The 27,675-nt window shown below is 40.4% G+C and overlaps 2 protein-coding genes and 1 long non-coding RNA gene across 5 annotated transcripts in view; 1 reads left to right on the forward strand and 2 right to left on the reverse strand.

Annotated features, from left to right (window-relative positions):
• Positions 1-14,227, reverse strand: part of SLC16A10 (solute carrier family 16 member 10) — a 77,274-nt gene extending 63,047 nt beyond the window's left edge. Inside the window, exons 1-2 of one of the 3 annotated variants that reach the window (XM_054197322.1) lie at positions 13,548-14,227; positions 7,854-7,928 (exon numbers count right to left, since the gene is read on the reverse strand). In XM_054197322.1, coding sequence (XP_054053297.1) covers positions 7,854-7,928; positions 13,548-13,914 — 442 coding nt within the window. In that variant the 5' untranslated portion in view covers positions 13,915-14,227. The remainder of the gene's footprint in view (positions 1-7,853; positions 7,929-13,547) is intronic. The other 2 variants (XM_054197320.1, XM_054197321.1) reach the window with 2 other exon arrangements.
• Positions 14,228-14,407: 180 nt separating this feature from the next.
• Positions 14,408-27,160, forward strand: LOC128906694 (uncharacterized). Its single transcript, XR_008465293.1, has 3 exons — positions 14,408-14,712; positions 15,266-15,385; positions 26,773-27,160. It is a non-coding gene; the product is annotated as an uncharacterized LOC128906694 (long non-coding RNA).
• RPF2 (ribosome production factor 2 homolog) overlaps positions 18,155-27,675 on the reverse strand; it is a 34,026-nt gene continuing 24,505 nt past the window's right edge. Inside the window, exon 12 of the mRNA XM_054194401.1 lies at positions 18,155-18,293. The gene's annotated coding sequence lies outside the window, so the exon portion shown is untranslated. The remainder of the gene's footprint in view (positions 18,294-27,675) is intronic.

Genomic DNA, 27,675 nt, shown 5'->3' on the forward strand with positions numbered 1-27,675 from the left:
GGACCCTTCCAACCCAACACATTCTATGATTCTATGACTCTAAAAAACACCAATAAAAGCAAAATGCACACTATTGGTCCAGTGTGATGCCAAACATCACTGAATGATTGTCACTGGTGCCATTTAGAAAGGCTGCATTGCACCTGAGTATATATCATTCCTTTCAGAACACAAACCCCTCCAACCATCACATTTACTTCAACAGTCCCATAGTGACCCAGATAAAAACAGGAAAAAGAAAGGCAAGGAGGGGAACTACTATATATAGTTTACCTATTTATGATTTTAGCACATGCCAGAAATAACTACTGAGGGCAAAATGCAGCTATAATACTTCCAAACTGATATTCCTTAAATTGGAGACAAGCATATGAACAGACTAGCTCTAAAATCCTATGGTACTGTTTTCCTTCACAAAATATTTGTGATATCCTTGTCTTACTAAACTGAAATTCAATACTTAGAGAATTTCAAAGGACTTGTGCCTGTCTAAGCTAAACCAATTGCTTGTAGAAAAAGGCGTCACAATTATGAAATTACTTCACAAAAAATGGAGAAAGTAGCTAAAGTAAAGATTAAAAAATGACAATGCCAACAGCAAAGTATAACTGTAATCAGAAGCAGTACAAGTCAATTTGGAAGACCAGAACTCACATAATCAAGCAAATAGATCTGGGTGGATGCAGCATTCTCAGAGGGTGGCTTAACAAGACATGTCCTACCTTTAAAATGAGCAGATTGATTTTACCTCTGATCTCTTCTTCACCAGCCCTAACAACTCGTGGATGCTCCTTCTCTCCTTCCGCTGCATTTGCACTAGTCCTAAATTCCCCTAATTTTAACTGCCTTTGTGTAAATGCTGCTAAGCCATTCTCTAACCTCCTCTTAGGTTCCCACCAAACATCCACACGCTCCTCTGATCACAAACCCTTAATCCCATTCCTCAATGTCTTTATATTATACAAAGCTACACTCAACACTTCACTAAAAGGTTGGCCACTACAGGTACTTATTCAAGAAAACGAGGAATTTTATTAATTACACAGCTTCACACTTAGTGGAAAGACTACATTAAAATTAATTGATCACACTCCCAAGCTCTGAGCTGTGCACAGAGACACAGGCTAGTTCTGGTGACAACAGCACGGGGAGCCTGTGGAAAAAAAAAACAGTTTATGGCTCTTATGATTCTTCTATCAGGAAATTTGAAGTTAAGAAAAGGTAGAGCTTATAAACTAATGGAGGACCCTGCATTACAGAGCAGATGCACTGCCTTTGCTAAAAAAGGAGTAGGCAGTGAGGTCTATAGCTTGTTAGGAAACAGATAAGGTGTATACAAGATACTGTGGTTGTTACAGGGCAACCTCTCCCCCTCCTCTAGTTGGAGGGTTTATGGGCTTTTATGGGCAGCCTTAAAGACACAATACAATTTTTCATCTAGCTTTTAAATTTACTGTTTATAGCATCACACTTATCTACCCTGATCAGGAAAATACACACCTAGAAGACTGGTAGGTGGGATACCTCACAAAACAGGAAAGAAATCTCAGTTGCTCAGAGGCAGCTATGACTGTATCCCAAAGAACAAGCATCAGAGTGGTTTGTAGGGTATATGCCTGTCCCTACCTGTATTTTCCCAACACAATTATCCTTAGTAAATACAGATAAATTATTTTAAAATATTTTGACCAATTGCTGAAATAACACATGTTCAGTTAAAAAAGTACAGTAGACAGTTGTTTTGTCATAGACCTTGATGTAGAGTCTGAAGTTGTATCATATAATATACATTAATAGTAAATTAAATGTATTATAACACATGTACAAGAGATTAATACTGTCTGAAAAACAAATGCACTGAAGAGTGTTCATTTCAGGATTAACACTATTTGAAATTAGGAGCTTACAAAAGCATTTTGTCATGTTTCTTGACAATACTTACATAGGCAAATCAGTTGTACAACTCTTAAGTAGCATGAGTTGCACACAACATACTATTTTCTTTGCTTAATATTAGGAAAAAAAAAACAATAAAAACCTAGAACACCAGAGCTGACCAAGCTTCTGACTGTGCGTACGGAGAGTAACATTGTCCATACCGATTTTGTGCAGTTCTACTTCAGCCTTCCCACTAAGCTACCCAGTTCTGTCCCCATTCCCCCACAGACACCTTCAGGGGTCAGTGATTTCACTGCATGAAACTAAATGTTCATTAAACTGCTGCATTAAGAACAAAAGACTTTGATATGTACAGAGGTGTAAAAAGCTGTTAATGCTGCATGCTTCAATTTGTAAAAAATGGGGTTACTCTGATAGGATTAGAAAATACATCTCAAGCTTGCACATTTTATTTAAGCTTCCAGAAAACTTCCTACTGTTGATTTAATTTTCTAGATCACTGCCTGCACCTAGCAGCATCAGAAATCATAAACTGAGAGTTCTAATTTCTTTCAAGTTTGGAATGCAATGTTGGGTTTTGAAGAGCCTAAGCTACATAAATATTTCAAAGTTAGGAAACGACTCGAAGGTATAGAGGAACAAAGGGCAATTTCAAATTCACTTTTCTATGACAAAGCCATAAAGGCTTTCTTTAAAGTACATACTTTTAGTTTTGTCACACACATGACAACTTAAAACAATGAACTCAAGAGGTCACAAGCAGTATTTTCACAAATGAATTGAAGGAGAACCCAAAAGTCATCATATAAATTGTACACAAGATTTGAAAAAATATTATCTAGCAACACTACATTGACTTTCTGAGAAGGCTGTCACTCTGAACCATAACACATCCACTGACACAGGTCCAAAATATGCACCATAGTTCAGGTTCTCAGTTTCGATCCCACTTGCTTTGAGGTTAATAGTATCTTTAGGTAAAAGGCCATTACCACACCTTCTTTTCTCTCAAAAAAAAAAATAAGCAGCATTATATAGCAGCTGATATCAACCAGTTCAAACCACTCAAACTACTATAGTATGCACTAAACGTGGTGCAAACTGACAATAAGTAGGCTTTCACTCTCACCTACGTAACCCATTGAGATTATTCCAATTCCAGCATGTTCTTCAGCATGTTTAATTATAACACAGAATCGGTTTACTGTCCAAGTAAGCCCTGGCTGTGTGGCCCAAGAACACCCAGTACTTCTGATTCTTTTGACAGGAGATATAGGCCTCCTTGGGCAAACCAAATTGGTTTCTGTTTTACACCAATGTCCTTGTTCTTCAGCTATTGCTTCTGTGTACTGCTTAGCTGCCACCCAGACTCTAGTCTAGGGGAAATTAAGCCACTCCTTAAGAGGAGTGACATCTGTATAGTACATGTCTGGATATAGAAAATAAACAGGACAGAGTCATAACGGTCAGTTCAAGGACAACAGGGGGCTCTGGAGCGCCAATATCAGAGACAGCACAGACAAAAGTCTCCAAAGATATGGCCCATCTCAACATTCACTAAGGGTCACTTTTTAATGAATACTAACATTCTCTTTTCTTTAATTCTTTGGTTCTTAAAGCATTCAATGCAATACACTAAGAGCCCAAACTAGGACTTCTCTAATTAGAGCAATCCCTTTTCGGTGTTGTAAAGGTATTTTTTTTTCTTTTGCAAAAGAGCAGCTTTCTTACCTTCTACACAAGAACACTATTGCTGAACTGGCAACTATCATAGTTGTGTTTTATTCCAAAACAAAGGACTGTTCATTCCTTCTAGACTGCAGAAGCAGAAAGCTTGAAGATGACAATTTATTTAGGACATTCTACCATAGTGTTTTATCTTTGCTCAGAGTTACAGCATTGATAAAATAGAGTTAAAATTATTACGTATTTTAAGAAATCTGCCAACTATGGTATCAACATACTTTTTTTACAATGAACTAGAAAGATTTTGGGGGTACCTACCTAATGCATTTTCTATTTGGAACTTTATTATTGAAGCATCTCGAAAAAATGGCTAAAACCTAGACTGTGAGCCAGAAGACAATACTTATTGCCCATTTCACAAGTCATTTGCACGAGGACAAGGTTAGAGATTAAGGGAATTAAATTAATAGCTAGCATGTTTTAAATCACTTATTATTCCCCATATATATGTTCTTAAAAAATGCAAGAGAAAAAATATTCTGGTGTACTTTGAACATATACATAAAGTACAGCTCTACCAAACAAAGCACACTGCAGAAGACAGCCAAAGAATTCACTACTTCTGTTTATTTGAGCAAAAAGGCAACAAGAAAGTTGCTTTACAACTTGCAGTCCAAATACAACCCCACCACCTAAGGGAGATCATGTTCCATGGGATTATAGACATGCTGCTGATAACAGCACGAGGCTAGGCTCAACATCCCAGTAATCCCTTCCTGTGTGTGGGAACTAACACTGATGTTTTTTAAATTGGTCCCATCCTTGCTAAAGGGCTGCTACTCTAACTTAGCTATTAGAAAAAGTCATTCCTATCCAGTTCCCATGAAAATTAACAGCAGGATATAAAACAGAGCTGCTATTATTGTAATAAATTAGATTTCTGGAAGTAAAACAGATAATGTAAGATCACAAGGGAATGTTTTCTCATAGAATTATCCTTTCTGTACATATTGGTTGAAGTTTAAACTGCAGTAGACTAAGGCTGCATTAACTGTGTGCGTTCACAAAGCAAAAGATTAAAAAAATTGTGAAGATATATGAAAGAACCTATATTATTCCTTCTGCCATAATAAGTATTGTAAAATAAAGCAGTTATATTATCAGTGCTACATTAGCTTGGATGCAAGTCATCAGTACATCTCCTTCCTTGTAGTTCATGGAGCAGAAGCAATTTCAAATTGGGCAATTAATTGCTAAGCATTATAGATCAATGTTTATTGAAAATCCTTGTTTTCCTTAGCAACACATAGCAATGTAACTTAGAATTTTATGAATGTTCCTCTCATTTCAAAGCACGATCTTTGAGGTGTAGGATTCTATTAAAAGTTTTTAGTCACAATTCAGACCAACAAACCTTTCTCTTCCTTATGTTGGTGTTACATTACATAAACATTTGGAAAAAAATTGTCTTAAAAAACAGACTAAGATTTATATAGGTATTTCTGAAAACTAAACTGAAGAATTGTTTGCTTTGTTGTTTTTTGTTTGGTTGGTTTTTTGGTTTTACACACATATTTTGTTTAAAAGGCTAAAAAATATCAAGAGTTCCAATTACAAAATTTTCTTAATATTTAGCAAATTAAAGATGCTTTCATGTGACTGATCAAATACTTATATCAATTTCCAAGTGTTTTATAACTATTAGTAAATTAATCCATAAATCTAGAAATGAGGAATTTAAATACAGATTAGACTAGTTTCCAAAAGTATAACAATTCTATAGCTAAACTTGAACTGACACTCAGTTCCTCAGTTAAGATTATCTGCACATGGCTCTTCAAATAGTGAATAATATCTATAAAAAATTTAGAAAACACTAAATTTCATGACTGTTGAACCCTTCATTATGAAAGGGGATGGCCTAGAGCACAGCTCCGACAGCACAGCCAAGATGGACAGATACAGCAGTTTGCACAGTAGCTAGCCAACAGCAGAGCATATTAAAGAGGGCCAGCAGCTCTTATCAGAAGAGCAAACACTTGCTCAGCAGTGGTGGTGCCAGAGGGCACAGACCCCAGCTCCACCCCAGTGGAGCAACTGTCCCTGTCACACCATAGGTTCCAACCCAGACAGTGCTCCTGAGAGAAGATGCATCACTGAGGCAGTAGGAGCCAAACTACTTGCTTGCAGGAGGTGTGTGCTGGTAGAGTGTGTGTGCTACCAAGTGAAGGAAATGTAGGAGGAGGGCAGCACACTGCATGGCATTGGAGATGGCAAGAAACAGAGTCACTTGATCTTCTCCAAGACCCTGAAGCTTCAAGAGTCAGAACCCTCAACTATGGTGAAAGAGGAGCAGGTAGTCTCCTTATTACTGTGAATCCAGCAAAGGGCTGCAAAGACGATCAAGGCATTGGACCATCTGACTATGATGAGAGGCTGAAAGCAGTGGCATTGGTTAGGCTCAAGAAGAAAAGGCTGGGGGGGGAAATCTTGTAAGTGTGCATAAGTACCCAAGGAGATGAAGTTTAAAAAAAAAAAAAAAAGGCTGAGCCAAACTTCTCAGTGGTATTCAGTGAAAGGACAAGAAGCAATGGGCGCAAAGTGAAATACAGGAAATTCCATTTAATGCAAGAAAAAATCTTTTTTATTGTGAGGGTGGTCAAACACTGGCACTGGTCACCCACAGAGGCTGCTAAGTCTCCATCCTTGGAGATGGTCAAAACGCAACTGGGCAAGGTCCTCAGCAGCCTGCTCTAGTACAGCTCTAGAACAACTCTGCTGTAGTTGTTCCAAGCAGAGAGGCTACAGTCTTAGCCATTTTGTTATTATCTGTAATTAGTGAATTAACTCAAACTGGCTAAAAGAATAAATAGACAAATTATGCTACAATAGTTTGAGAACAGTCTACTACATTTCTTCATGCAAAACTAGTAACTGAATAAAAGGAAGAAACCAATAACATTTGAACTTCCAGTTGGCCCTTAACAACACTCCTCTCAAGAGGCTAAAGAAATCAAATAATGAGAAGAGAGACACACAATATTATCAGGAAACTTTAAGCTTCTGTCGGTTAAGCAGACTAAGTTAAAAGATGAAATCATCTTTATGGATAGGCAAACAGCACTAAGCACCAATATATCTTGCTAAGTCTAAGAAGATGGTCTATTAATAGATATATACATTTTGCTAACTTCCTCTTTAGACAGCAGTTATTTAGGCTAACTCAAAAATCAGGAAGGGATTTGAGGAACCTCAAGGAATGGTAGCCAAAATGGATTAATAAGAAGACATTGAAGACTACAAGGACCAATTAAACAAAACAAAGTGGAAAAGCAAGGAGCAATGCACACTGGAAAACTGTGAAGTCAACTAAATTCCACTGAATGCAGGTACTAATAAAAATCATCAAGAAAGACATTGTTATGTAAATAATGCAAACTAGATAGTAGAATGTCATCATAGTACATCATGTCATGCCATAAACCAGCAGCGTGTCATTTGGAATATGACACACAGTACCTTTCTTCTCCATATTACAGAAGGTTATAGAAGCAGAAACAATGACAAAGAAATAGTATTAACTGAGAATATGAAGTGTTCCACATGGAACAAAACTGTTAAGACTGCAAAGATTTATCCAAGAAAAAGCCATAAGGAGACAAATGCATGAGAGTACACACACACACCAGTCCCAGACCACTTTTTCTGCAAGCAGGAAGCTATCTAGATAAAGTATCTTCAAAACGAATGGCAAAAGCACTTCTTCTGCTACTTGGAAATCAAACTAAGTTTGAGTCTACGTCCATCTGCAGAACAGTCTAACCACATGACAGTGCTGCTTACTTGGATTGGAAATGAGAGCACTCAATACAAAGATTTTACAGACACCCTTTAGAAATTGTCATTTAAGAATGAGACTGGAAAACAGTCAATTTTAACACTATCTTAAGAACCATCAAACAAGCCATTTCTCTTATGAATAAAAAATAAGCCAAAATAAAGTTTCATTTTAACACTTTCAATTTTTTAAAAGACATTTTAAACTATTTTAGCATCATGTTAAAGAAGTCTCATTACTTTGATGCATGTAACTAGATTAGTATAGCTACAGGCAGGCACTAAACTACATTTAGCTTTTAAGTGTTGTAACAATGTAACAGCTTTAAGAGAACGTCATCTTTACTGATGATTTACTCGAGAGCACATCACTATGAGCAAATTACTCTGTAGGACATTCAGTAACATTTTGCTTTCATCCAACTTCTTACCTCTTGAATGAAGTACAGCAAAACTGGTTTTAGCTGGGTTTGGTTGAAGGAGATTTTTAGAGGATTTGGTCTTGTCTGAAAGGCAGCACACAGAAGCACATAACTCAAGATAAGTGCATTTGAGGCAGAGTGGTGGCAATAGCCAGCCATCTTTAGATTTTTATAAGGTTGTTTCATCCCTGTGAAATTAAAGTACTGCCTCTAAAGAAGCCCACAAAAATAAACTGGTAACTCGCTTTCAGACACATTAAGAAGATTATTCTCCCTAATTAAGCAACTTGTTGCAAGTTAATCTGCAGTTGGAACAGGAAGACATCTAACCAATGTGAATTCCAACGAGACAAAGAACACAAGACAACAACCTAGCACAAGGCTAATCATCTGCAAACTAGTTATCAAGAGTACAAGAGAAATGCTCCAGAGCTGGGTGCATAAAGATATATGTGCATGTGGGTATGCATAAACAGTAATGCTATTAACTATTCTGTCCTAAAGAGAGACAGCACACTAAAGAAACTAACCTCAACTTTCCAGTTTGACCCAGTCATAATTTCAACTACTCCAGAGTGTTCATTTACATACATATTTATAATCACAAAGACAGGTCTAAATACAAAAATATGGCTGCAGCCAAATAAAATGAATCGTTACTTTTACATCAGGTTAGTTTTCAGCCAATCTGCTCCTGTTGCTGGTTCCCTGCACTGGTTTCAATGGCCACACAAACATGGGAAGGAAGGCCGACTACAGCAGCACCAATATCCATTGGTGCAATCATTCATTGCAATGTAATCCTTACCGACAAAACTGTTACAAGAAAGCACGCTACTGTGTACCTCACACAAAGTACAGTTGTGTGCTCTGATAACTTCTATGTTTCAAATTTGATTTATTTCTTCTTAAAAAAGAGAGAGGAAAACAAAAAAAAAAGTAGTCAACTGCTCTCTCATAAGCCATGAGACATAGTTCCAGCTTGCCAAACTTCACAATTTACTGGAAACCACATCACATAGAATTAGAGATGAAAGTGTGGTTCTGAAGGACAGTTAGAGAACAAGGTCTTGAATGATAACAAAACTGCTGATGGTGGTTTTATCTCTGAAGCAAAGCTCAGGAAGATAGCAAAAGACTCAAGGACAGTGTAAAGGAAAGCCTTCAACTTCAAACTGTCCTGGTAAATTAAAAAGCCAGCCCTGCTCAGCAAAATTAAGTTACCATATAGGGTAGTGGTTCTCTTGTTTTCAGCAATTGTAGATCCCTAGTCATCCAACATCATTTTCACAGTATCTGAGCTATGACCTGGATATGACAGCAAAGGCAGAATTCTCTTCCCTGCCCTATCGGACTCACAGCAATCCAGCCCAGAGAGTCCCAGTGATGCTGATGGTGTTAAGCCAGCTCAATGAATTACCAATCATTCTGATATCCAGATACATCACCAACAGCTGCACCTTACAAAGTAAAACCAAGGTAGATACATACAAGCACACGGATAACCAGTTCAGGCCAGCTGATGCACTGTCTTCTATTAACACTTCCTAACACCAAACAAACATGAGGATGCAGACAGTAATAACAATATATACTCACTGTGCAGGGCTATTTGTACAAGTGATGATAAACAAACATACAGAGAATAATCCAGTGGTGTTACGGAACCAGCATTGGAAATCATAGAAACAGGAGTAATTGAGCTAGTAGAACTAGTATTTTTATCTACCTTTTTAAAATAAAACACAGGGTTTTTTTCCTCTGTTGACACTAATATCTTAGTATTTATTCACCTTTTGAAAACAAGTATGTGTACATACACACACAAAAACCTATATAGTAGAGGCATCCATCACAAGAGCACAACACAGAACTGAATGGGGCTCACACATCAGATCTCTAACCAAGATAACACAGGGGCTGGCTCAGTGCTCCACTTCCCTCTGTGCCCATGCCAATAGGGAGAGGAACCTAGCACTCCTCCTGCCAGAACCCGGACTGGCCCCGGGGCCCAATCCTTTCCCTTCAAGAACAATCAAACTACACTTGCCTTTGAACCCTAGAGGCCTACAAGGTCTGCCCTGTTTTCAAGGACTGAGAGCCTCCCATATTTCATTGCCATTGTGTTTTTTCCACTCAACTTGTTCCTCAAACACAATGAGCTATAAACAATGAACAGGGTAGTTTCCTGAGACTTCAGGCACATCTTTCTAGAAGTTTTATACTTAGGTTGTGGGCTTTTCCTCTTCTGTAGTTGTGCATCAATTAGCTTTTGAACAACAAAAAAAAAACAACAGCTACACAAAGAAACAACGGAAATGCTTATATAGTGCTCCACGTAAGCAAAGAAACAAGCTTTTTACCAATACGAATACCAAAATATTGTATACTAGTTTTGTTCAAGATTTTTCATCAAAATATGAATTATTAGATGCCCCTTGAAGAAATTTGTGAACCCTCTATAACCCACAGCACAAGTTTTTCCATTAACGCTCCTAAATCCTCCAAGAATGTTAATTATAGTTATTCATCTTATTTATCCAGAGCTGAAGCTGCATTTCAGAGGCAGCCTTGCTAGTTTGCCTGTATTTTTGGTTCCTTCCACTCCTTATCTGCAAGACAGAGTCACTTCTTGACTCCCTTCTGCCTCCTCCCATTTTGCTTTTCATACTGATAAATACCCATCCATTTACTAACAAAAATAGCATATACTATGATTACTTAATTCCCTCACATTTTGCCTTACATAGGCATCCATTATTAAGAGATTACAAAATGTTTTTAAGAGATAACAAAAATAGCACATGCTATACTCTACTTAATTCCTCTTTTTGAGGAAAACACCAAGCAAGAGAACTTCTGGCTGGTCCCAAAAGAGCAGGCACACAAAAACCCCTGTCAACAGACACGTGTCTGGCAACAGCTAAATAATCTTGTAACTAAAAGTTGTTGAATTCTGTGGTACTCCAGATCAACTACAAGACTCCACAGACACCTGGGGTCCCAGGAGAGATTACCCAGAATATTCATGCCTCAAAAAATCAACATTTCAGATTTTAAAGAAATAATTTTTTCAGAAGGACTAGAATATTTAACTTTGTGTTCCAAGGCAAAACCACACAGGAAGAAAACTTTCATTACAAATCCCAGTTTTGAAATTCACTAAACATGACTCAAACTCAGTTTCCATTGTCAGTTTTGACGTGCTACCAGTTTGACCACAAGAGACTACCTAGATTAAGTACTATAATCAATACCATGGGAATGACCAGGCTAGGGTTTTCTCTAATGCTGAAAACATACTGACTTTATCGCATTAGTCATTCTTTTTCTTTCTACGGCATGCCAGCTAATCCATCAGCATTCAATAAGAGCTATGCTAAGTGCAATTTGCCATTTCTGATCATAGCTCCTCTTCATGGCAATATTGTATCAAAATTTGTTTAGTTCAGTTCACTCTTGGTCCATATCTTCAACAAGATAAAAAAATAGCACAGAAATAGTTTCTAGGCAATGAAGTTCAACATTAAGAAAAAAAAGTCCTGTTTGACAGCTGCTGCTTAGCCCTTATGGTGCCCAGACTCATTAGGGTACTTTCAGGTATTAAAAGCAAGGACACCTTTTTATCTGCCGTTCTGCTATTTACAGGAGGCACTTTTGTATTTGCAGTCCTCCTCCTTCACATCCACACAAGTCATCTAAGTCAATGCAGCTGTCTCATGCTATTTCCTCCAACTTAAACCCATGTGGATTTAAGAAAGTAAAACGAGTGCCTTCTGCATTATCCAAACCAGAGCACATCTGACAGCAAAACAAAACGCAGCTGTAGCTCTTTTTTTAAAAAAAAGATAAAGAAAAAAGAAAAAAGTGATGCAGGAGGTGCTATCCACATCCAGGACTCAGAACTTTTCCTGCTCTTCTACGCAGGATGCAAAACAACTAGGCTCTAAAGCCAGGTTCCATTTTTTCCCCCCACTCCTTTCTGCAGTTGGGCAAACTTTCAAAAACATGGGTGGAGCACACCCGCAATCTCACCTCGCTTAAACACCAGTGGTGCAATTGCTGTTCTGGAAGGAAAGAGATAATAATTTCAATCCTCCTCTTGTTGATTATTTTGACTACTGCACTATTACCTAAAAGTCAATTTATATATATATTTTTTTTTAAGTACAAAAAGACTATTTTGAGATATCATTACTAGAGAACCAGATCCCTGAAAAAGCAATTACACCTCTGTACCAGGAACAGAGTATCAACGACGCTTGTGTTTCTGCATTTCTGACTAGCCAGCAGCTCCCAGATCAGTATGCGAATGTGCACAGCACCTCCTCTGAACAACCTCATTCTTCTCCCACACAGGCTAAGGAGCCTCGGCACCTACTTCTGGATGTGCATTTCCCTTTTGTGAAACAGGCACTGACACACTTAATGTGTAGACATACATAGCTTCCCATCTTTCTAGCTCAAGAACACCGAGCAATACACATTGTACACCACCACAAACAGTTCAAACACTTGAGAGCACATCACTTAATGTCCCATCACAGCTTTCCAGCATTCTTTCTTCAGTCTGAACACCTGCCCTGGTGTTTCTACTTCAGACAAAAATATTGTTATTAAGTGAGGGGAGGAAAAGTAGCTTCTTTGTCTCCTACATCTCAACTTTAGGCCCACTTATCCCTATGTTAAGGAAAACATAAATGTTGAAATTCTTTTAAAGGTCTGTAACACAACTCTGTACTAAGAAAGTTTCCTAGAATGCCTACACCTCTGCAGGGCTATGTAGCTAGAACACCTCTTTTTAGTGAGGAAAAAAACCATAAAAGACAATGTTTGTTTTTTTAATATTTCATTTTAATGTGTAAGCTACATTTTAAATAAACCAACTTTACTGTTATTTACTATAATTATTATAATTATTAAATCATTATTGTTATTAAAAATTGTTATTACAAATTGTTATTACTGCACTTCCTCAACTGTGTCAAAGCACAAGACACTTTTCAAAGAGAACTTACATAAAATAAAACAGAATATATGCTCACCTTTGAATTCATTAATATTGGTGTGCCTAGAATGATTTAGATTAGTAATGGCAGGGTGAAGATTTGATTGTGATAGTACTGTTGTGTCTTTACAGTTTAGTAAACATCATTAACTTTACTGGTGAGTTTCGGGATATTGGTTGTGACAGTAAATCTGCACATCAAAATGCTGGTTTTGGGAACTGTTAAGCCCATTCTTGACATATTTTGAAAGCCACTATACCCCACTGTTAATTAATCATTTAGACTAATCATTAGGCTAACGAGGGCAGGGGAATAAAACTTTCTGGGACCGGGAGTATGCATTTTTCCCCACAATGCACGATGACAGATGCCTAAAAACACTGCTGTGGAAGGCGTCAGAGTACACCTGCTTCTCCCGCGATGTCCCGGGAGCTTACTGCCCCAAGCCCTGCCTCAGGGGCACGGCTGCGAGCGCAGACCCCCGCTGGGAAGAGAGAAGTCTCTTCGCCTCAATGAAAGGACAGTTTCCCAGTCCCTCAGCCCAGCCCCACGTGTTCTCGGCGCGGGAGGCTCCGGCCCGGCCCTCCCCCGCGCCCCGAGGGGGGTCTCGGACACTGACAGCCGGGTGGGGAAGGCCCGAGGCAGGACGGGGCTGCAAGCCACCCGCGACCCCCTTTTCCTCGCCACCCCTCACCTGTTTTGAACGTCAGCTGCTTGTCGTCCTCCCCGCCGCCGAAGAGCTGGAGCATGGAGACGAAGAGGACCCCGCACGAGTTCTGGATGCCGAAGACGGCGCCGTTGCACCACATGGCGGCCAGCATCACCACCCAGCCCCAACCGCCCTCGGGGGGCTCGGCCACCGCACTCCCGGGGGCCTCCGGCGCCTCCCGGGGCTGGGCCCCGCTCTCGCCGCTCGGCGCGGCCGGGCTACCGCTCCCGGGGCACCACTCGCCGCCGTTCTCCCGCCGCGGCTCCGCCACCGGCGGGCCGGGCAGAGGGGCGGTGGCGTGGGGGGGGTCCCCCGCGCCCTGCGGCGCCGGCTGCTCGCTCACCGGCGCCATCCTCAGCCGCGTCACGGAGCCGCTCCTGCCTTCTTCCTCCTCCTCCTCCTCCTCACGGCGACCTCTCGGCCCCCGCCCACCTCAGCCCCTCACCGGGGGAGCAGCAGGCATCCTGCGGCGCTCGGTCGGTCGGTCTGTCGGTCGGTCTGCGCGCGCGAGGCCGCCCCGCCGCTCGCTCGCGCCCGCCTGCCCCCCCCTTCACTCTTTCCACCGCGCCGCGCGCCGAGGGGTGACCCGCCGCCGCCGCGTTATTTTAAAAGGGGGGCTCCCGTGGGGGCGTCAGCGGCACGAGGGCTTTCCTCCGCGCCGATTGGCTGAGGGGAGGAAGGCGGGGGGGGGGGGGGAGCTGGTGAGCGAAGCCACGCTCCTCTGCTCCCCCCCCCCCCCCCCCTTCTCCGCCTCTTCAGCCGTGGAGGCGGGGCGGTGGCGTGTCAGCGGCGGCGATGATAAGCGCGCGTGCCGCGGCCCCGCGCGCCGCCGCCGCCCCCCCGGGGAGGGGAACGGCCGGGGGTTGGGGTTGTCGTCGCGCAGCTGGAAGTCAACAGTTAACGGCCGCCGCTCGCGCTGGGCGGGAAGGCGAGCGTCTCCTCACACAGGTAGCGCGCGCTGCGCACGGTGGAGAGCGGTAAACAAGCCCCCTGGCCCCGCTCCCGGGCCGCGGCGGTTCCCCGTGAGGCCGGGCAGTCACACCCGGCGGTGTCCTGCTGCGGCTGCCCGCGGACGGAGGGAGAAGGCTGGAATCTCCCTCCCCAGCGGTTCGCTAACAACCACCAAGTGAAGAAAAAACACCCCAAAACGGTAAGGGAGGGGCGCGGCTCCGGGCCTCCTCTCCCCCCCAGCCCCGCCTGTGCCCGTTGACAGCCGTTGCTCTCCCCTCACGGCCGTTGCACGGCCCTGCCCGGCGCTCGCTGGCCTCCGGGAGCTCTTCATCGCCCACTGTCCCTCCCTAGGGGAGGTCCCGGGGTCTGGGCTGCCAGGGCCGGTACGGAGCCACCCCGCTCCAGGGCCCTCGGGGCATCCGCCGTCCTCAGGGAGCTGCTCTCCGGGACAGCTTTCCACCTCCCCTCGGGCCACCCTTAGAGCTTTGCCAGGGGTGAGCATGGTGAAGCCGTTTCTCCCCGGTTGTCTTATTTTTATATCTTTTTTTTAACGAAGACAAAATACTGCACTTGCACACCTCATAAAATGTTTCCCACTTGCACAGAGGCATCAACTCTTGACCTTTCCTCCCCAGTGCCAGCAAAGTGCGAGGATAGGGAAAACTGAGGTCAGGAGTGTTAAATGACAAGCTTTCTGACTGGTGATCTTGCTTCCAAATTCTCAACTGCACATCTGTTCCTGTGTTTGGCAGCTACTTATGTTTTAAGCAGTTTGGGCCTGATGAGGAAGAAGAGCTTCTTTGAAAGAAAATCAGCAGATGAAATCTGGATACTGCGTCCTTCCCCATGAGACCTGAAGGGCTCTTGCATTAGTAAGCTATCCCCATTCCTTCCCGCAGAACCCAGGCTGCTACTACTGTGTCAGTTGCGCCATCCCATTCCCTTGCCTGCCTGTTAAAGCCTCTTCCTCCTTTTTTGACCCTGAATCACCTTCTCCCTCCTACCTACCAGTGCCCGCATGGGAAAACAAAGCTTAGTCCAAAGTAAAGCACAGATTCTTAAGACCAGGCCTTGTCCAGCACAAATGACTCAGTCATTCTCCACATGAAAAGTAGTAGCTAAAGAAAGGAAACCATATAATGACGTAATGAAAGCCCGTGTAATAATGCGCATTGAATGGGTGTCAGCCTGGCTTTTAGAATTAATTGACCTTCGGATTTTTAATTTTGCATGTTTAGTGTCCTCTAATTTGTTTTAAAATACATTAATTTTTTAAAAAAGTTTACAGATACATTTATGATAATAATGAAGTGCATTTTATAGATGCACTAATCTTGCTGCATACTCCGTTGTTACCCATGACCATCTAAGTTAAACACAGAAATACTACACATATGCATACAACAGCAGTAGAATATGGAAAAAATAAAAGCCCACAGCAAAACACAATATAGCTGTACGAAATACATAATAATCGTCAAAGCAAGAACTTTTGGCCGACCATTGAAAAACACATCTGTTCCCCCCAAGGAACAAGTTTTAGTGCTTATGAAAAATCCCAAGCCTATCATAAGCTTAAATATGCTCGGAATATTTAGTAAGCAATTTAACACGCAAAAGTTAACACTTCACATTCTCCAGCAAGTCTTTGTCCAGAGGCTGTTGTCTAAATCTATTGAGATTTCTTACAATAAATCAAGCTTCACCCACCACAGTATAACATTTTTGAACAGTTGTGGCAGAGCAAACCTTTTTTGGAACCAGATTCAATCTTCATTACCTTTGCCAGCAATGATTAACTTAATTAAACTTTCGGTTGCATAGGAATAAACAAGGGCAAAATCCAAGATTGGATCTTAATATGACTGACCAGAATGGGCCCAGTTCTGCAAGCACTTAAATATGTTTGTAACAGTTAGACTCCCCAGATTACTTCAACTACCTTCCTGAATGGGGAGCTATGAACTCTATGATAGATAGTCAAATCAGCTTTAGGGAAGAACCATATATTTTTTTCTGTTTTGGTCAGTGTTCAGTTAAGCACAAGACTAATTCCTTCTCCGCATGTTTTTCAATATAATATATAGGTACCGCAGTTTAATTTCCCTATTTCCCATAAACGCTGTAATGACTCCCCCCGCTTTTTAAGATGAAGGATGTGTTTTTTTAGAAAAAAAACATTGTGAACATATTGTGTGCAACTTCTACTTCTGGGCATTTTTTAAAATAGATTCTATTTTCCAGTTGTTAAGTGTTTCTTATCCCCTGATTAGAATGAAACAACTATTTTCCCTTTCTCCTCACATTGTTGGGAATGAAGAGTCACAAAATCTGATTCTTCAGTACACACAATTTTTATAAATTTGATGGCTATAACCATTCTGCATGTTTCTTCAATATTCTGTACCTTACTGTCCTATTGCTATTTATCTAAACTAAAAAAAAAAAAAAAGAATGGTTTATATTATCAAAAAATTAGGGCACAAGGGGCCTTCCTTTACAGGCCTTAAGTAGCTATCTGAGGAAACTTTGTACCTCCTTGCTCTTTGGTACACTCTGCTTCTGTCAAGAACTAAGTCTCTTCCCTTTCAAGAGAGGTCTCTTGAGATCTCAGCTATTTTCCTGGTAGTTTCCAAGAGCAAGAACAATAAAGGCTCACTCTTCATAGTCAGATAATTTTCAGTCCCCACCTTCCATAGAAAGTGTACTTTGCAAACAGAATACGGGCAGGTTTAACTTCAGTTTGATTTCTGAAGTTTTTGTAACCCAAATAATTCACAATAAAAGCACTGGCATTTAAATTCTTGCTATCGAAGAATTAAAAAAAACCTATTTGCAATAAAAAAATACTAAACCTGGAAAGATATGTAAAAGGAAAGCCACCCTTGTGGCTCTGTTATTTGAGCCCTGGATGATCACAAGAAAAATAGTTAAAAAATAAAGGGAAAAAGAAGGAAGACAGACATGAGAGAATTGCCATAAAAATAGTGAAAATAAAGAGATTACAGACTTGTATACAGGTAACTGTATCTATTTCAGCTAAATTGTTGTTATGACCAAGGGAAAAAAAAATAAAATCAACACCAGAACAGAGAGGAAAGTGAAAAAATCAACAGGGAATGGATAAGCTGAGAAACGTGATGTGAGAAACACCTTGGTTTTGTCTAAGATTTGTTCCTGTTTATAGTAATTTACCTATTTTACATGTTTTATTTAATACCCTACAGATGATAAAACAAACGAACAGCAATTTTGCATACAAAAGACATAATGCTTGCGACAGACATCTGCTATGGTGGTACTTATGTTATGCCTATATATAAAATATATAAAATGCCAGTGCTAAAGGAGGAATTTGCCCTGACATTTGTGGGCTTTCAAAAGCCACAGACCAGGAAATGGCATCTTCTGCAACCCTATCTGAAATTCTGACCAGCTCCCTATTAAATATTCACTCGCTTTCTCACAAGCTATTGAAAATAGACAAATACTTCAGTAGCCCCTGCATGCAGCATTTTCTTCAACCATAAGGAATGTTTTCATTGCCAACTACTTTAAAAAAGTTTACCTATATAGTTGAAGTATGCTGTTAGTGACACACCAAGATAGCTTTTTCCATAAATCATTTTATTTGTAGACCATTTCAAAATATGTAGTATTCTGCAGAGATGAGGTGGATAGGATGCCAAGCTTGAAGAGCAGATGTTCAGAGAGTTTAATTCTTCCTTTTTCTGTTGATCTGATTAGAATTTGTACTGGAATCAATGAAAAAGGGTATGCCTACATTGTCCAGAAAAGAAAAAAAGTTCTTTAGTAAAGTATCTAACTTTGTCATAAGTTTGCAACAGGCGGTACAATAGATGCAAACCCAAGAAAGGTAGGCACTATACAGTCAGGACATAAGGCTAACACAAAATTATGTGACCACTTAGACTAATGCATGCTCCTAATGATTAAGCCTTTTTTTTGTTTAATTTTCAGCTAGGATTAATAATGCACCTATTCAACAGAAGGATTTGGCCTTAAGTCAGAAAGATGAGATAAACAGGATAACCATTAAAACACAAAAACATATGGTATCACCAACTGCGTGAAGATCAACATTAGATTAAATCCCATTCAGTAAGCAGTGTTTATGCATCTCTCAGCCAGACAGGATGTTCTACTGATGTTTCAGACCAGGCTCCAGCTGAGTTGTATGAAGTACAGGACTGCATCTCACTGCTAAAGCAAGTGAGTCACATTTTCAAAGATAAAAAGTACAGATTTTACTTGTTTACTGTGGGGAACTTTGGGAGTGTCTAACCTTAGGTTTAGCATCTAGTAATACCTACAGTAAAAGTTTCCTAAAATATTAGTTGTCAAGATATTGGTTCCCTCCTACTTCACAAATAGCTAGAGAATTTTCATTTTTGTCCTTTCAAAAGCGACAAAGTGAGCAGAATGAGAGGGAAACAGTGTAGCCTAAATGTCTAACTAGTGAAGCTGAGGGTAAGCAACAGGTCTGATTCCCACTCCTATGTTTATTTAAAACAACAGTTCCAGACTTCTCTTAACATTTTCCTCTTTTAGGTTCACTTAGAGCATGGGTTATGGCTCAGGTCCGGCTCCCTTGCAAATTAAATTCAGTTGTTTTTTTTTCTTCAATGAAGGGTAGATGAGACTTGACAGGCTGTTATCTGGGATGTAGTTAACATATATCTGCTATTATTAAAGGTAGGCAAGTGAAAGAAAGTGATAGTCATTAACTGTAAAAGCCCTCTGCCCCCTGCAAATCTCCAGTTGCACAAAGCTAAGTTTTTAATTGCAGTCTTTCAGTGAAGGATTCCTCTAGCGTACCTTGTCACTGTCTCTGCTGTGGACACGTGATCGGAGCTGGTCACCTACATAGCATTGGTAGGAAGGAATAGGGAATCCCAGGGGATAAATTACTTTGAACAGTAACATTTATGATGAGATAAGTGATATTAAAGGAGCCCAGAAGACTATCTTAGATGTAGATGTGAGAACTCTAGGCACCTAAAATTTGCTGAAATTAATCCCACCCTCAGATATTAAGTTGAAGAACATCTTAAGATAATTTTTATTCAGACCCCAAACATGGAATTTGTTTTGATCCCATTGCTAAATGAGGAAGCATGAATACATTGTCCTAGCATGATCATTCACCTCTTTCTTGGCAGTGAAATAACTAACACTGTTGGCAGCATTCTCGTTCAGCTTCAAAGTTAACATCTCTTTCAAATGAGCAGGAACTGCTTCAAGCCATTGTTTTAGGCTGTCTTCAGGCTTGGTTTGATACCACTATCCAGGTCAAGTATTTCATATTGCATCCATTATCATAGGATCTAAGCACCTCAAAGTTCCTTCCTTTGTTTACATAGATTTAGTATCTTCCAGACCATATTTGCAATCTCTAGAACTCAATTTTGTTTTCAACAAAAGTTTGGAGCATCAGAGAAGCAAATGTTTTATCAAATAAACCCAATACAGTTGTTGTCTAGGAGCAGATTTTGGTTGTCTATTCAGTTGCTACTCAATTGACTTTTCAGGTTGCAAAAAATGCAGAAAGCAAAGAGCTACTACCTCTGCCAACACTACCTAAATAACAAAGCACGAGGAATATAAGTGACACTAATCTTGCTTTTTAAGAATTCTAATTTCTATTCAAGTTAAATTAACTTTTTTATCATAATTTGCTTTTTGTCACTTTGAAAGTGCTTCTGTATTAAAGGCTATAGCAAGGGTGAGCAGGTGTTAGTGGCCCCATTTCAAGATATGATTTACAACACTGTCAGCATTTTACTTACTAGATAAGCAAAACTGTATCTGAGTGAGTCAGTTCAAATATTAAGGCATACAAAAACTGCTAACAAAGTCTTCCATGTAGAAAGTCTACCTGCCTTTGCAAATTGAACCAATTTGTGTAAAGAAATACAAACATTAAAAAAGCTGACATTTTAAGAGTAGTATAAGGATACCAAATATATCAAGGAATATTTTCAGGTTGTACATATTTGCATTTAAATACTTAAACTATATAGGACATATTAAATATACAATAAATCACTTCATATAGCATATTACCTTGCAGCTGGCACAGAAGAACTTCATTTCATTCTACTTTTCTACTCGCAAAGAGCTGCTTTAATGTATGAAAGAGTAACAGAAAGGAAATCTTTTTTCTTTTTTTTTTTTTTTTTTAAATAATTGTGCTAGGTCTGGATCTATTTCTCAACTATTATCTGAAATCCTGAATTTAAAGTTTGGTATCCCACAGCAAAAAATCCAGTCTGTTGCAGGTCAGGTCAGAACAAAATTTACATTGCCTTTCTGGTTCAATTTTCTCCAATTGATCGATTATTTAACCCACAATTCATCCCATATTTAGTAATATTGGTAAAACAGATTTCAAAAAAAGGTATATGGAAATGCCTAATTGAGTTTGCAATGACTGTATTCTGTGAAATAAACATAACAATTCTTGTTAGTACCATCAAATATCTCCTCTCTTTCCAAAGCAGAACTAACTTAATCCTTGAATTGACAGTGACTTTTTTAAGTTAAATAAATCCTGTATCAATGGCCTTCCTCTAAATATGTATTTGCTTAGTGTCTAAGTAAAAATATAACAGTTGTTCAAAAGTAAGCACACACATAGTCCGAGCATTTTATATTTATATTCTGATAAAAATCCATCCCTACCAGATTAAAGGGATAACCCTTACTTTAGATATAGAAGTAAAATAAATTAATACAGAAAAAAAGGATATATAGTATAGCATATATTCACATAAGTGAATTCCTTCATAAAGGAATCCTAAATTTAACTATTATTGCCTCCCATATTGCTTAGGTTGAGAAAGCCAACATGCTACCCCTGGCTAGCCTCACTTACAAAGACTACCCGGTTACCAAATAGCTGGTCATTCATTTACTTGAAAGCCAGATGTAGATCATCCAGATTCAGTAGCTCACAAGTGCTGTTTGCACTGCTTCTGTAATAGCATTTTTGGTAACTCAAAGGATGCAAATAGACTAAGATTCCCCTCTGGGAAACCTAGATTGCATTCCCTAAAATGGGTAACATTAATAATCAATTTGCTTTATCATCATAATGATCCTCCCAATTACTTAAAAGAAAGATTATGAAAAGATTCTGCATTACAGCAGCATGTGATCGCAGAGATGTGACACAACAGATGCAGTATCAGTTTTCAGGCAGAATTATTCAGTATATAAAATGTCTTAACTGTTTAGGTGGCTGTCTGTGTCTCATATTTTAGTTACAAATAATTTAAAGAAAAAAGTGAGTCTTCTCTCCTCTCACCAGGGTGAAATCAAGGTCATCTTATTTAAGAGTAAATTCTCCCTGAGATAGGAATATTTAAAATCAAATGACACTCCACCTAAATTATTTTACTAAAAGTCTTCAACTCCTCTAAGCTCTCCAAGTAGCATCGTCTAAACCTTTAAAAAGTTGCCAACTGTTTGAATAATATAGTACACAGAGTACCACCCTTTAAGGGAAGATCACGTGCTCAAATTAGGCCAAATAAGAAATAAGATGATATAAAGCCAAGCCACTTAAACCACATGAATGATTCCTAAACACTTAGGAATCTGATTTATAACAATACACAAGCAGCAGTATCATGGTTCCAAAATTCACTTTGCTGGAATTTACTGCAGGATACTACTGCGTACTAATAGGATTTTACAATTATCAAGACCTAAAATGCTACTGACTGGGCATGAAAACTGTGTACTAAATGATGTACAATTCTTCTATTTGGGGTAAATTTGCTATGGGGAATAGTATTATTAATCATTAAGTCATCTCAGATTTACCTATCGCTATCCAAACATGCCTAGTATTCTCGCTAAGAAAGTCACCATTGACATAAAGAGGTGATCTTAAAAAAAACCCGGGCCCCTTGTTTTTACAGAAAGAATGTTTTCTGACCTTTTATGACCCACTTTGTTCCCAGACATTGTAATTCTGTAGTTCCTTTGATCTTAAGGCATTTCGCTAATAGTACTTCTGCAGGATACCTGATGTGCTGCCACCAGTCAGTAGAAAAACAGAAGCTAAAGGACAACTGTCCCTTTCTTACACATACTGATGCATATCCATATATAGAAGAGGATTTATTTTTTTCATTAATTAGCTTAATATATCATGAGCATGTGGAAAAAGTTGAACAAGAAGAAAAAAAATTATTCTGATATAAGACTGTTCGCATATGAATTGTTGTGGAATAACTGCAGAGCTTTAACTTCTGTTCACACATGAATTATTGGCGAGTAACTACAGAGCTTTAACTTCAGACCGCGAGTGTAATAGCTCGCACCAGCCTAACAAATGGGTATAGTTAAAGTTGTGTTAAATCTTAGTGTGGAAACACTTGTTAAAAACCTGCTCACCTGAGTACATCCAGTCTCCTATCTGATTTTCTCCTTGGGAAAAATAAAGTTGTTCTTTATTCAGTGTTAGGAGAGTTGATTCACTCCAATTTAAATATAATTAGCAAAATTGTTAAGCAAGCTGCAGTTGCCAGATCTTTATGGCTGGTAATATCTCAGCCAAAGTACACACTATTTTCTGTTTCCAGTATGACTCTGCAAGGCTATCAGTTGGAAAAAGCAGTTTTCTGGTTGTGCAATGAATCTGATCGTAGCCAGGAATTGCAGACACAAACATAAAATCCCAACCTTGTGTTTGACTTCAGCTTTCACAGTAGCACTGGTACTTCAGGGTAACCTACAAGTGGATTTGAGTGCCGTTTTTTCTCATTTTGCTTTTCCTGATATGCAGGAGCAATGTGAAAGCGCTAGACTTCTGATTTTTTCTAGCAAAGATGTGTGCTTCTTATAAAGATGGGATGTCAAGCTCATTTTGGGGAGAAATATATATGTGAGATATTAACTGGAAGCACTAAGTGTCACTGGTGGGTTGATTTCTGTTCTCTGGTTAGACATTGATTTGTTGTGATTGTGTCCAACCTCAATCTCCTGCGTTTCAAAGACTCGCTGACGCAGATAGACCGAATGTTCCTAAGTCTGGATTTCTCAAGCAAATTGCCAGGTGCTGATCCCATGTTTAACCCCATTCTCACCAGCATGAGTCTCTTCTGTCTCTTACCCCCAAACCAACCCTCCTGATTACTTGGATAAATTCCTTCTGAGTCTACCATGCTGTTTCCTAATAACACAGTTTCCTAACGACAGTTTTCAGAAACTTTGGTGTTAAAGCAAGGAGCACAAGCTTAGTACAGGAATTTCTTACCCATGAACATGTAAGAGTTACAGGTTTGTTTGTTTTTAAACTAACTTTTGAACATAGTCCCTGCGGTCTGCTTAAACTATTCACCACCAGCAAATCCTGGGCTTCCTTTGAAGCCCGAGGCCAGACAGCCCCTCCAGACTTCCGCTTTGACTGGCTTGTTTCTGGTGGTACAGACTCCCTCTTACTCAAGGAAGAACTTTCTTTTTTGATAATGAGAGGGCTTGTAACTCAGGGTTTCACAAAGCACTGGCCACTAACGATAGAAATGCCAAGTGCGGGCATCGCACGTTTCTGGTCTGTCTGCAATAGTTTGTGGAAGGACCTGGAGTTAAAAACTGTTAATCACGCTCTCAGTTTAGGAGTTCCTTCTCTCATTATAGTTTGATCACATCAGTATGACTGGAAAGTAAAACATAGTGTTTCAGTCAGTCTGAAATATTGAGTGTTTAAAAGTAAACCAGCCTTTTTGGCAGGATCCCGAGTTCTTCTTACCACTGATTTTCCTTCTTTGCTCCCTTCAGCCCTCAGTCTCCCATCAGGGCAACTAAACTTTGAGCCACGCAAAGCTAGATAAAACTTGCTTCATATCATATTTATGCTTCTCAAGGTAAAAAGGTCACGAGACAATGATTTAAGAAATGTTTTCCCCCACACTTACTCAGGACTTCTGTACTCCTTTCTGGCCCAGTCAGCATGATAGTCAGGAACCAAACTGTAATGCCAGTTTGAACCTCCTTCTTAACTCTTCCACCTCCACACATTGGGAGTTACTCTCCTGAGCTGTGAAAACTCACAGCATTCCCTAAATACCACATTGTAGTTAGCTCTACAGAGCAATTTCACTGTGAAAATGAAAGAAATTCAGGCAAGGAAAAGGAAAATGTCAGTATATTTGTCCACTAACCATAGCTTTGAATTGCTTCCTTGCTGGCTTTTTACATCATCCCTGAAACATTCTCCTTATTCAGCAAAGAACCTAACCCGAGTTTACATAATTTTCCTGCAGCAGCCTTCTCTGCTAACCTCTTCCAGAAGTTTGTCATTTATTACATATATTATCTGTACCTGCCTGCTCTGCTCTGTCTCCTTCTGAAATTAAATAGCTCATTTCCCCTAGATCTGTAACAACAATAGGAAACAGACACATATATTAAATTTTTCTTTAATTTCAACTCTCCATGTCAGGACCTTTAGATGTGACAGGAAGCATCCCAGAAACGACATAGATTTTACAATACTTCTAAAAAGGGACCAAAAGTTCCTGTACTGCATGTTATGGCAGCATAACAGAGAGTTAACTGCTGAGAGAGTAACTCAGAACAACATTAAGTACTTTTCTCCTTAATGTATAACAGTACTTATTTCACAGACTGAGAAGCTCCGATATCTGATCTGTTAATAGATGAAAAAAAAGGTGAAGTCAATTTCCAGAACTTCAAATTCCAGATTTTTTGCACTCAATGTAATATTACAGAGACTCATCTACTGCAAACTCCCGTTTCTGTACATTTTAAAGAGCACCTAAGGATCTCTTCGAGAGTAGTTAATTGCCATCTGCTGGCCAAGGTGGGAATGGTCTTTGTCCACAATTTATTTCTTCATCTATGTGGCTAAATTTGGAAATGGATTTGAGCAAAGGAGACAGTGCAACGTGGGAGCAGGAGAGTGTAACCATCAGCTGAGGCTGCACACTGTGACAGAAGCCTGTGCCTCCTTCCCCGTCTCACACTGGAAAAGGAGGAGAAAAACAGTGGAGGAGGAGATGGGTTTGGGGTATCCATGTCATTATTATGATTTGCTGAGATGTTGATTTAAAAATAGATAGCCAGCACAATTATTGTTATCTTCTTGTCTGGAAATTAAACTTGAAATTTATACTTTTGAGTGACAAAAAGTGGATGTAGGGGAGGCAAACCCTGTGCTGCTGGAAGAGGAAGGCCAGGTCTCTGCAAATTTCTGTTTCCAGGTCAGAGCTGGTTAGAGGCAGCAGAGGCACTACAGTAATCCCTGCCCATTCTCACCCAAAAGCCTGCGCAGCACAGCATGCTCATCCCCTGACTCTCCCCTCTCGTCTACGTTTTCCCAGCTGTGACTTTTTATCTCCTAAGTCCTTCTGCCTCCAAACTCGTTTCACAACCCGCCCCAACTCTCAGAGTCAAACCATTTCTCCTCATCATTTCAATCCAGAATCCCCGCTATTTTCCATACTCTTTCTCATCCTTCCCTAAATTCTTTTTCCTCCCAAGACTTTCTCCTTTTCCCCTACTCACGCTCCTTCTCATCCCCAACCTTCCTACCCCAAGAAGCCCCTGCCTGTAAGGCACACCTCTTGCCCCCAGTCTTCAGTGCAGGCCCTCACATCTGCCCCAGCTGTTTGCCTTCTCCTGCTCTGCCTGGTCAGAACAACTCTATCTCTCGTTGCTTCAAGAGAAACTGCAGATGCCTATTCATCTGGTTGCTCACCAGCACCTTTCTGCAAAGCTGGTTTTTATCCTGTGTATCCCCAGCCTGTGTAGGTGCATGGGGTTATGACATCCCAGATGCAGCATTTTGTATTTGCCTTTATTGAACTCCATGATGTTTTTGTTGGCCATTCAGAAGGAACTTGCTGAGCTGGAGGAGTGATCCATCCTGCCCTCCAATTCAGTGTCATCCATGAGCTTGAGGAAGGCATAGACCATCCTACTGCACAGATGGTTTGTAAAGACGTTAAGCTTCCTCTTAGTATTCCCTGACCTTAGTGATTATCATAAATGGACTTGTTCTGTCACTCAGTATTTTCTGGCAGGAGTTCCATAGTTTAACTGCATGTGTGAAAAAAGCGCATCCTTTTATGTGCCAGCTATTTCCTGTAAGCTTTATTGGATAGTCACAAATTAACTGTCTCTTCCCATACAAGAATAATCTTATTCTATTAACCATGTCCATATCATCCATTAATTCGTATGTCTTTGCTATGTCCCCTTTCAGTTATGTCTTTCCCAGGCAGAAAAGCTGATTCAGTCATTCTTCCTATAGAAGCCATTCCATATCTTTCAATCACCCTTGCCCTCCTCTGAAGTAGAATCATAGAATCATAGAATCACAGAATCATAGAATCACAGAAGATCTCAAGTTGGAAGGGACCCATAAGGATCATCGAGTCCAACTCCCTGCTCCTCACAGGACTATGTAACACTAAGCCATATGACTAAGGCCTTCATCCAGACACTCCGTGAACTCCGACAGGCTTGGTGCCATGACCGCTTCCTGGGGGAGCCTGTTCCAGTGAACCACCACCCTCTCAGTGAAGAACCTTTTCCTAATGTTCAGTCTGAACTTCTCCTGACACAGCTCCACTCCATTTCCTTGTGTCCTATCGCCGATCAACAGAGAGAGGAGATCAGCATTCCCCCCCTCCACTGCTTGCCTTGAGGAAGCTGTAGACTGCCATGAGGTGACCCCCCCAGCCTCCTCCAAGCTGAACAAATCAAGTGACTGCAGCTGCTCCTTCTAAGTCTTGCCCTCAACACCTTCCACCATCTTGGTTGCCCTCCTCTGGACACACTCTAGTGGTGTGATGTCCTTCTTGTGTTGAGGCGCCCAAAACTGCACACAGTACTCGCAGTGGGGCCACAACAGCGCAGTGTAGAGTGGGACAATCGCCTCCCTTGACGGGCTAGCAGTGCTGTGCTTGGTGGAGCCCAGAACACAGTTGGCCCATTTGACTGCCAGGGCACACTGCTGATTTATATCCAACTTACCATCAACTCAACCCCCAGATCTCTTTCTGTGGGGCTGCTCTCCAGCCTCTCGTCCCCCAGTTTGTACATATAACCAGGATTACCCCATCCCAGGTGGAGAATCCAGCACTTGCTTTTGTTAAATGTCATA

The sequence above is a fragment of the Rissa tridactyla genome, chromosome 3 (assembly GCF_028500815.1).
Source record: "Rissa tridactyla isolate bRisTri1 chromosome 3, bRisTri1.patW.cur.20221130, whole genome shotgun sequence".
In the NCBI taxonomy this organism is placed as follows: Eukaryota; Metazoa; Chordata; class Aves; order Charadriiformes; family Laridae; genus Rissa; species Rissa tridactyla.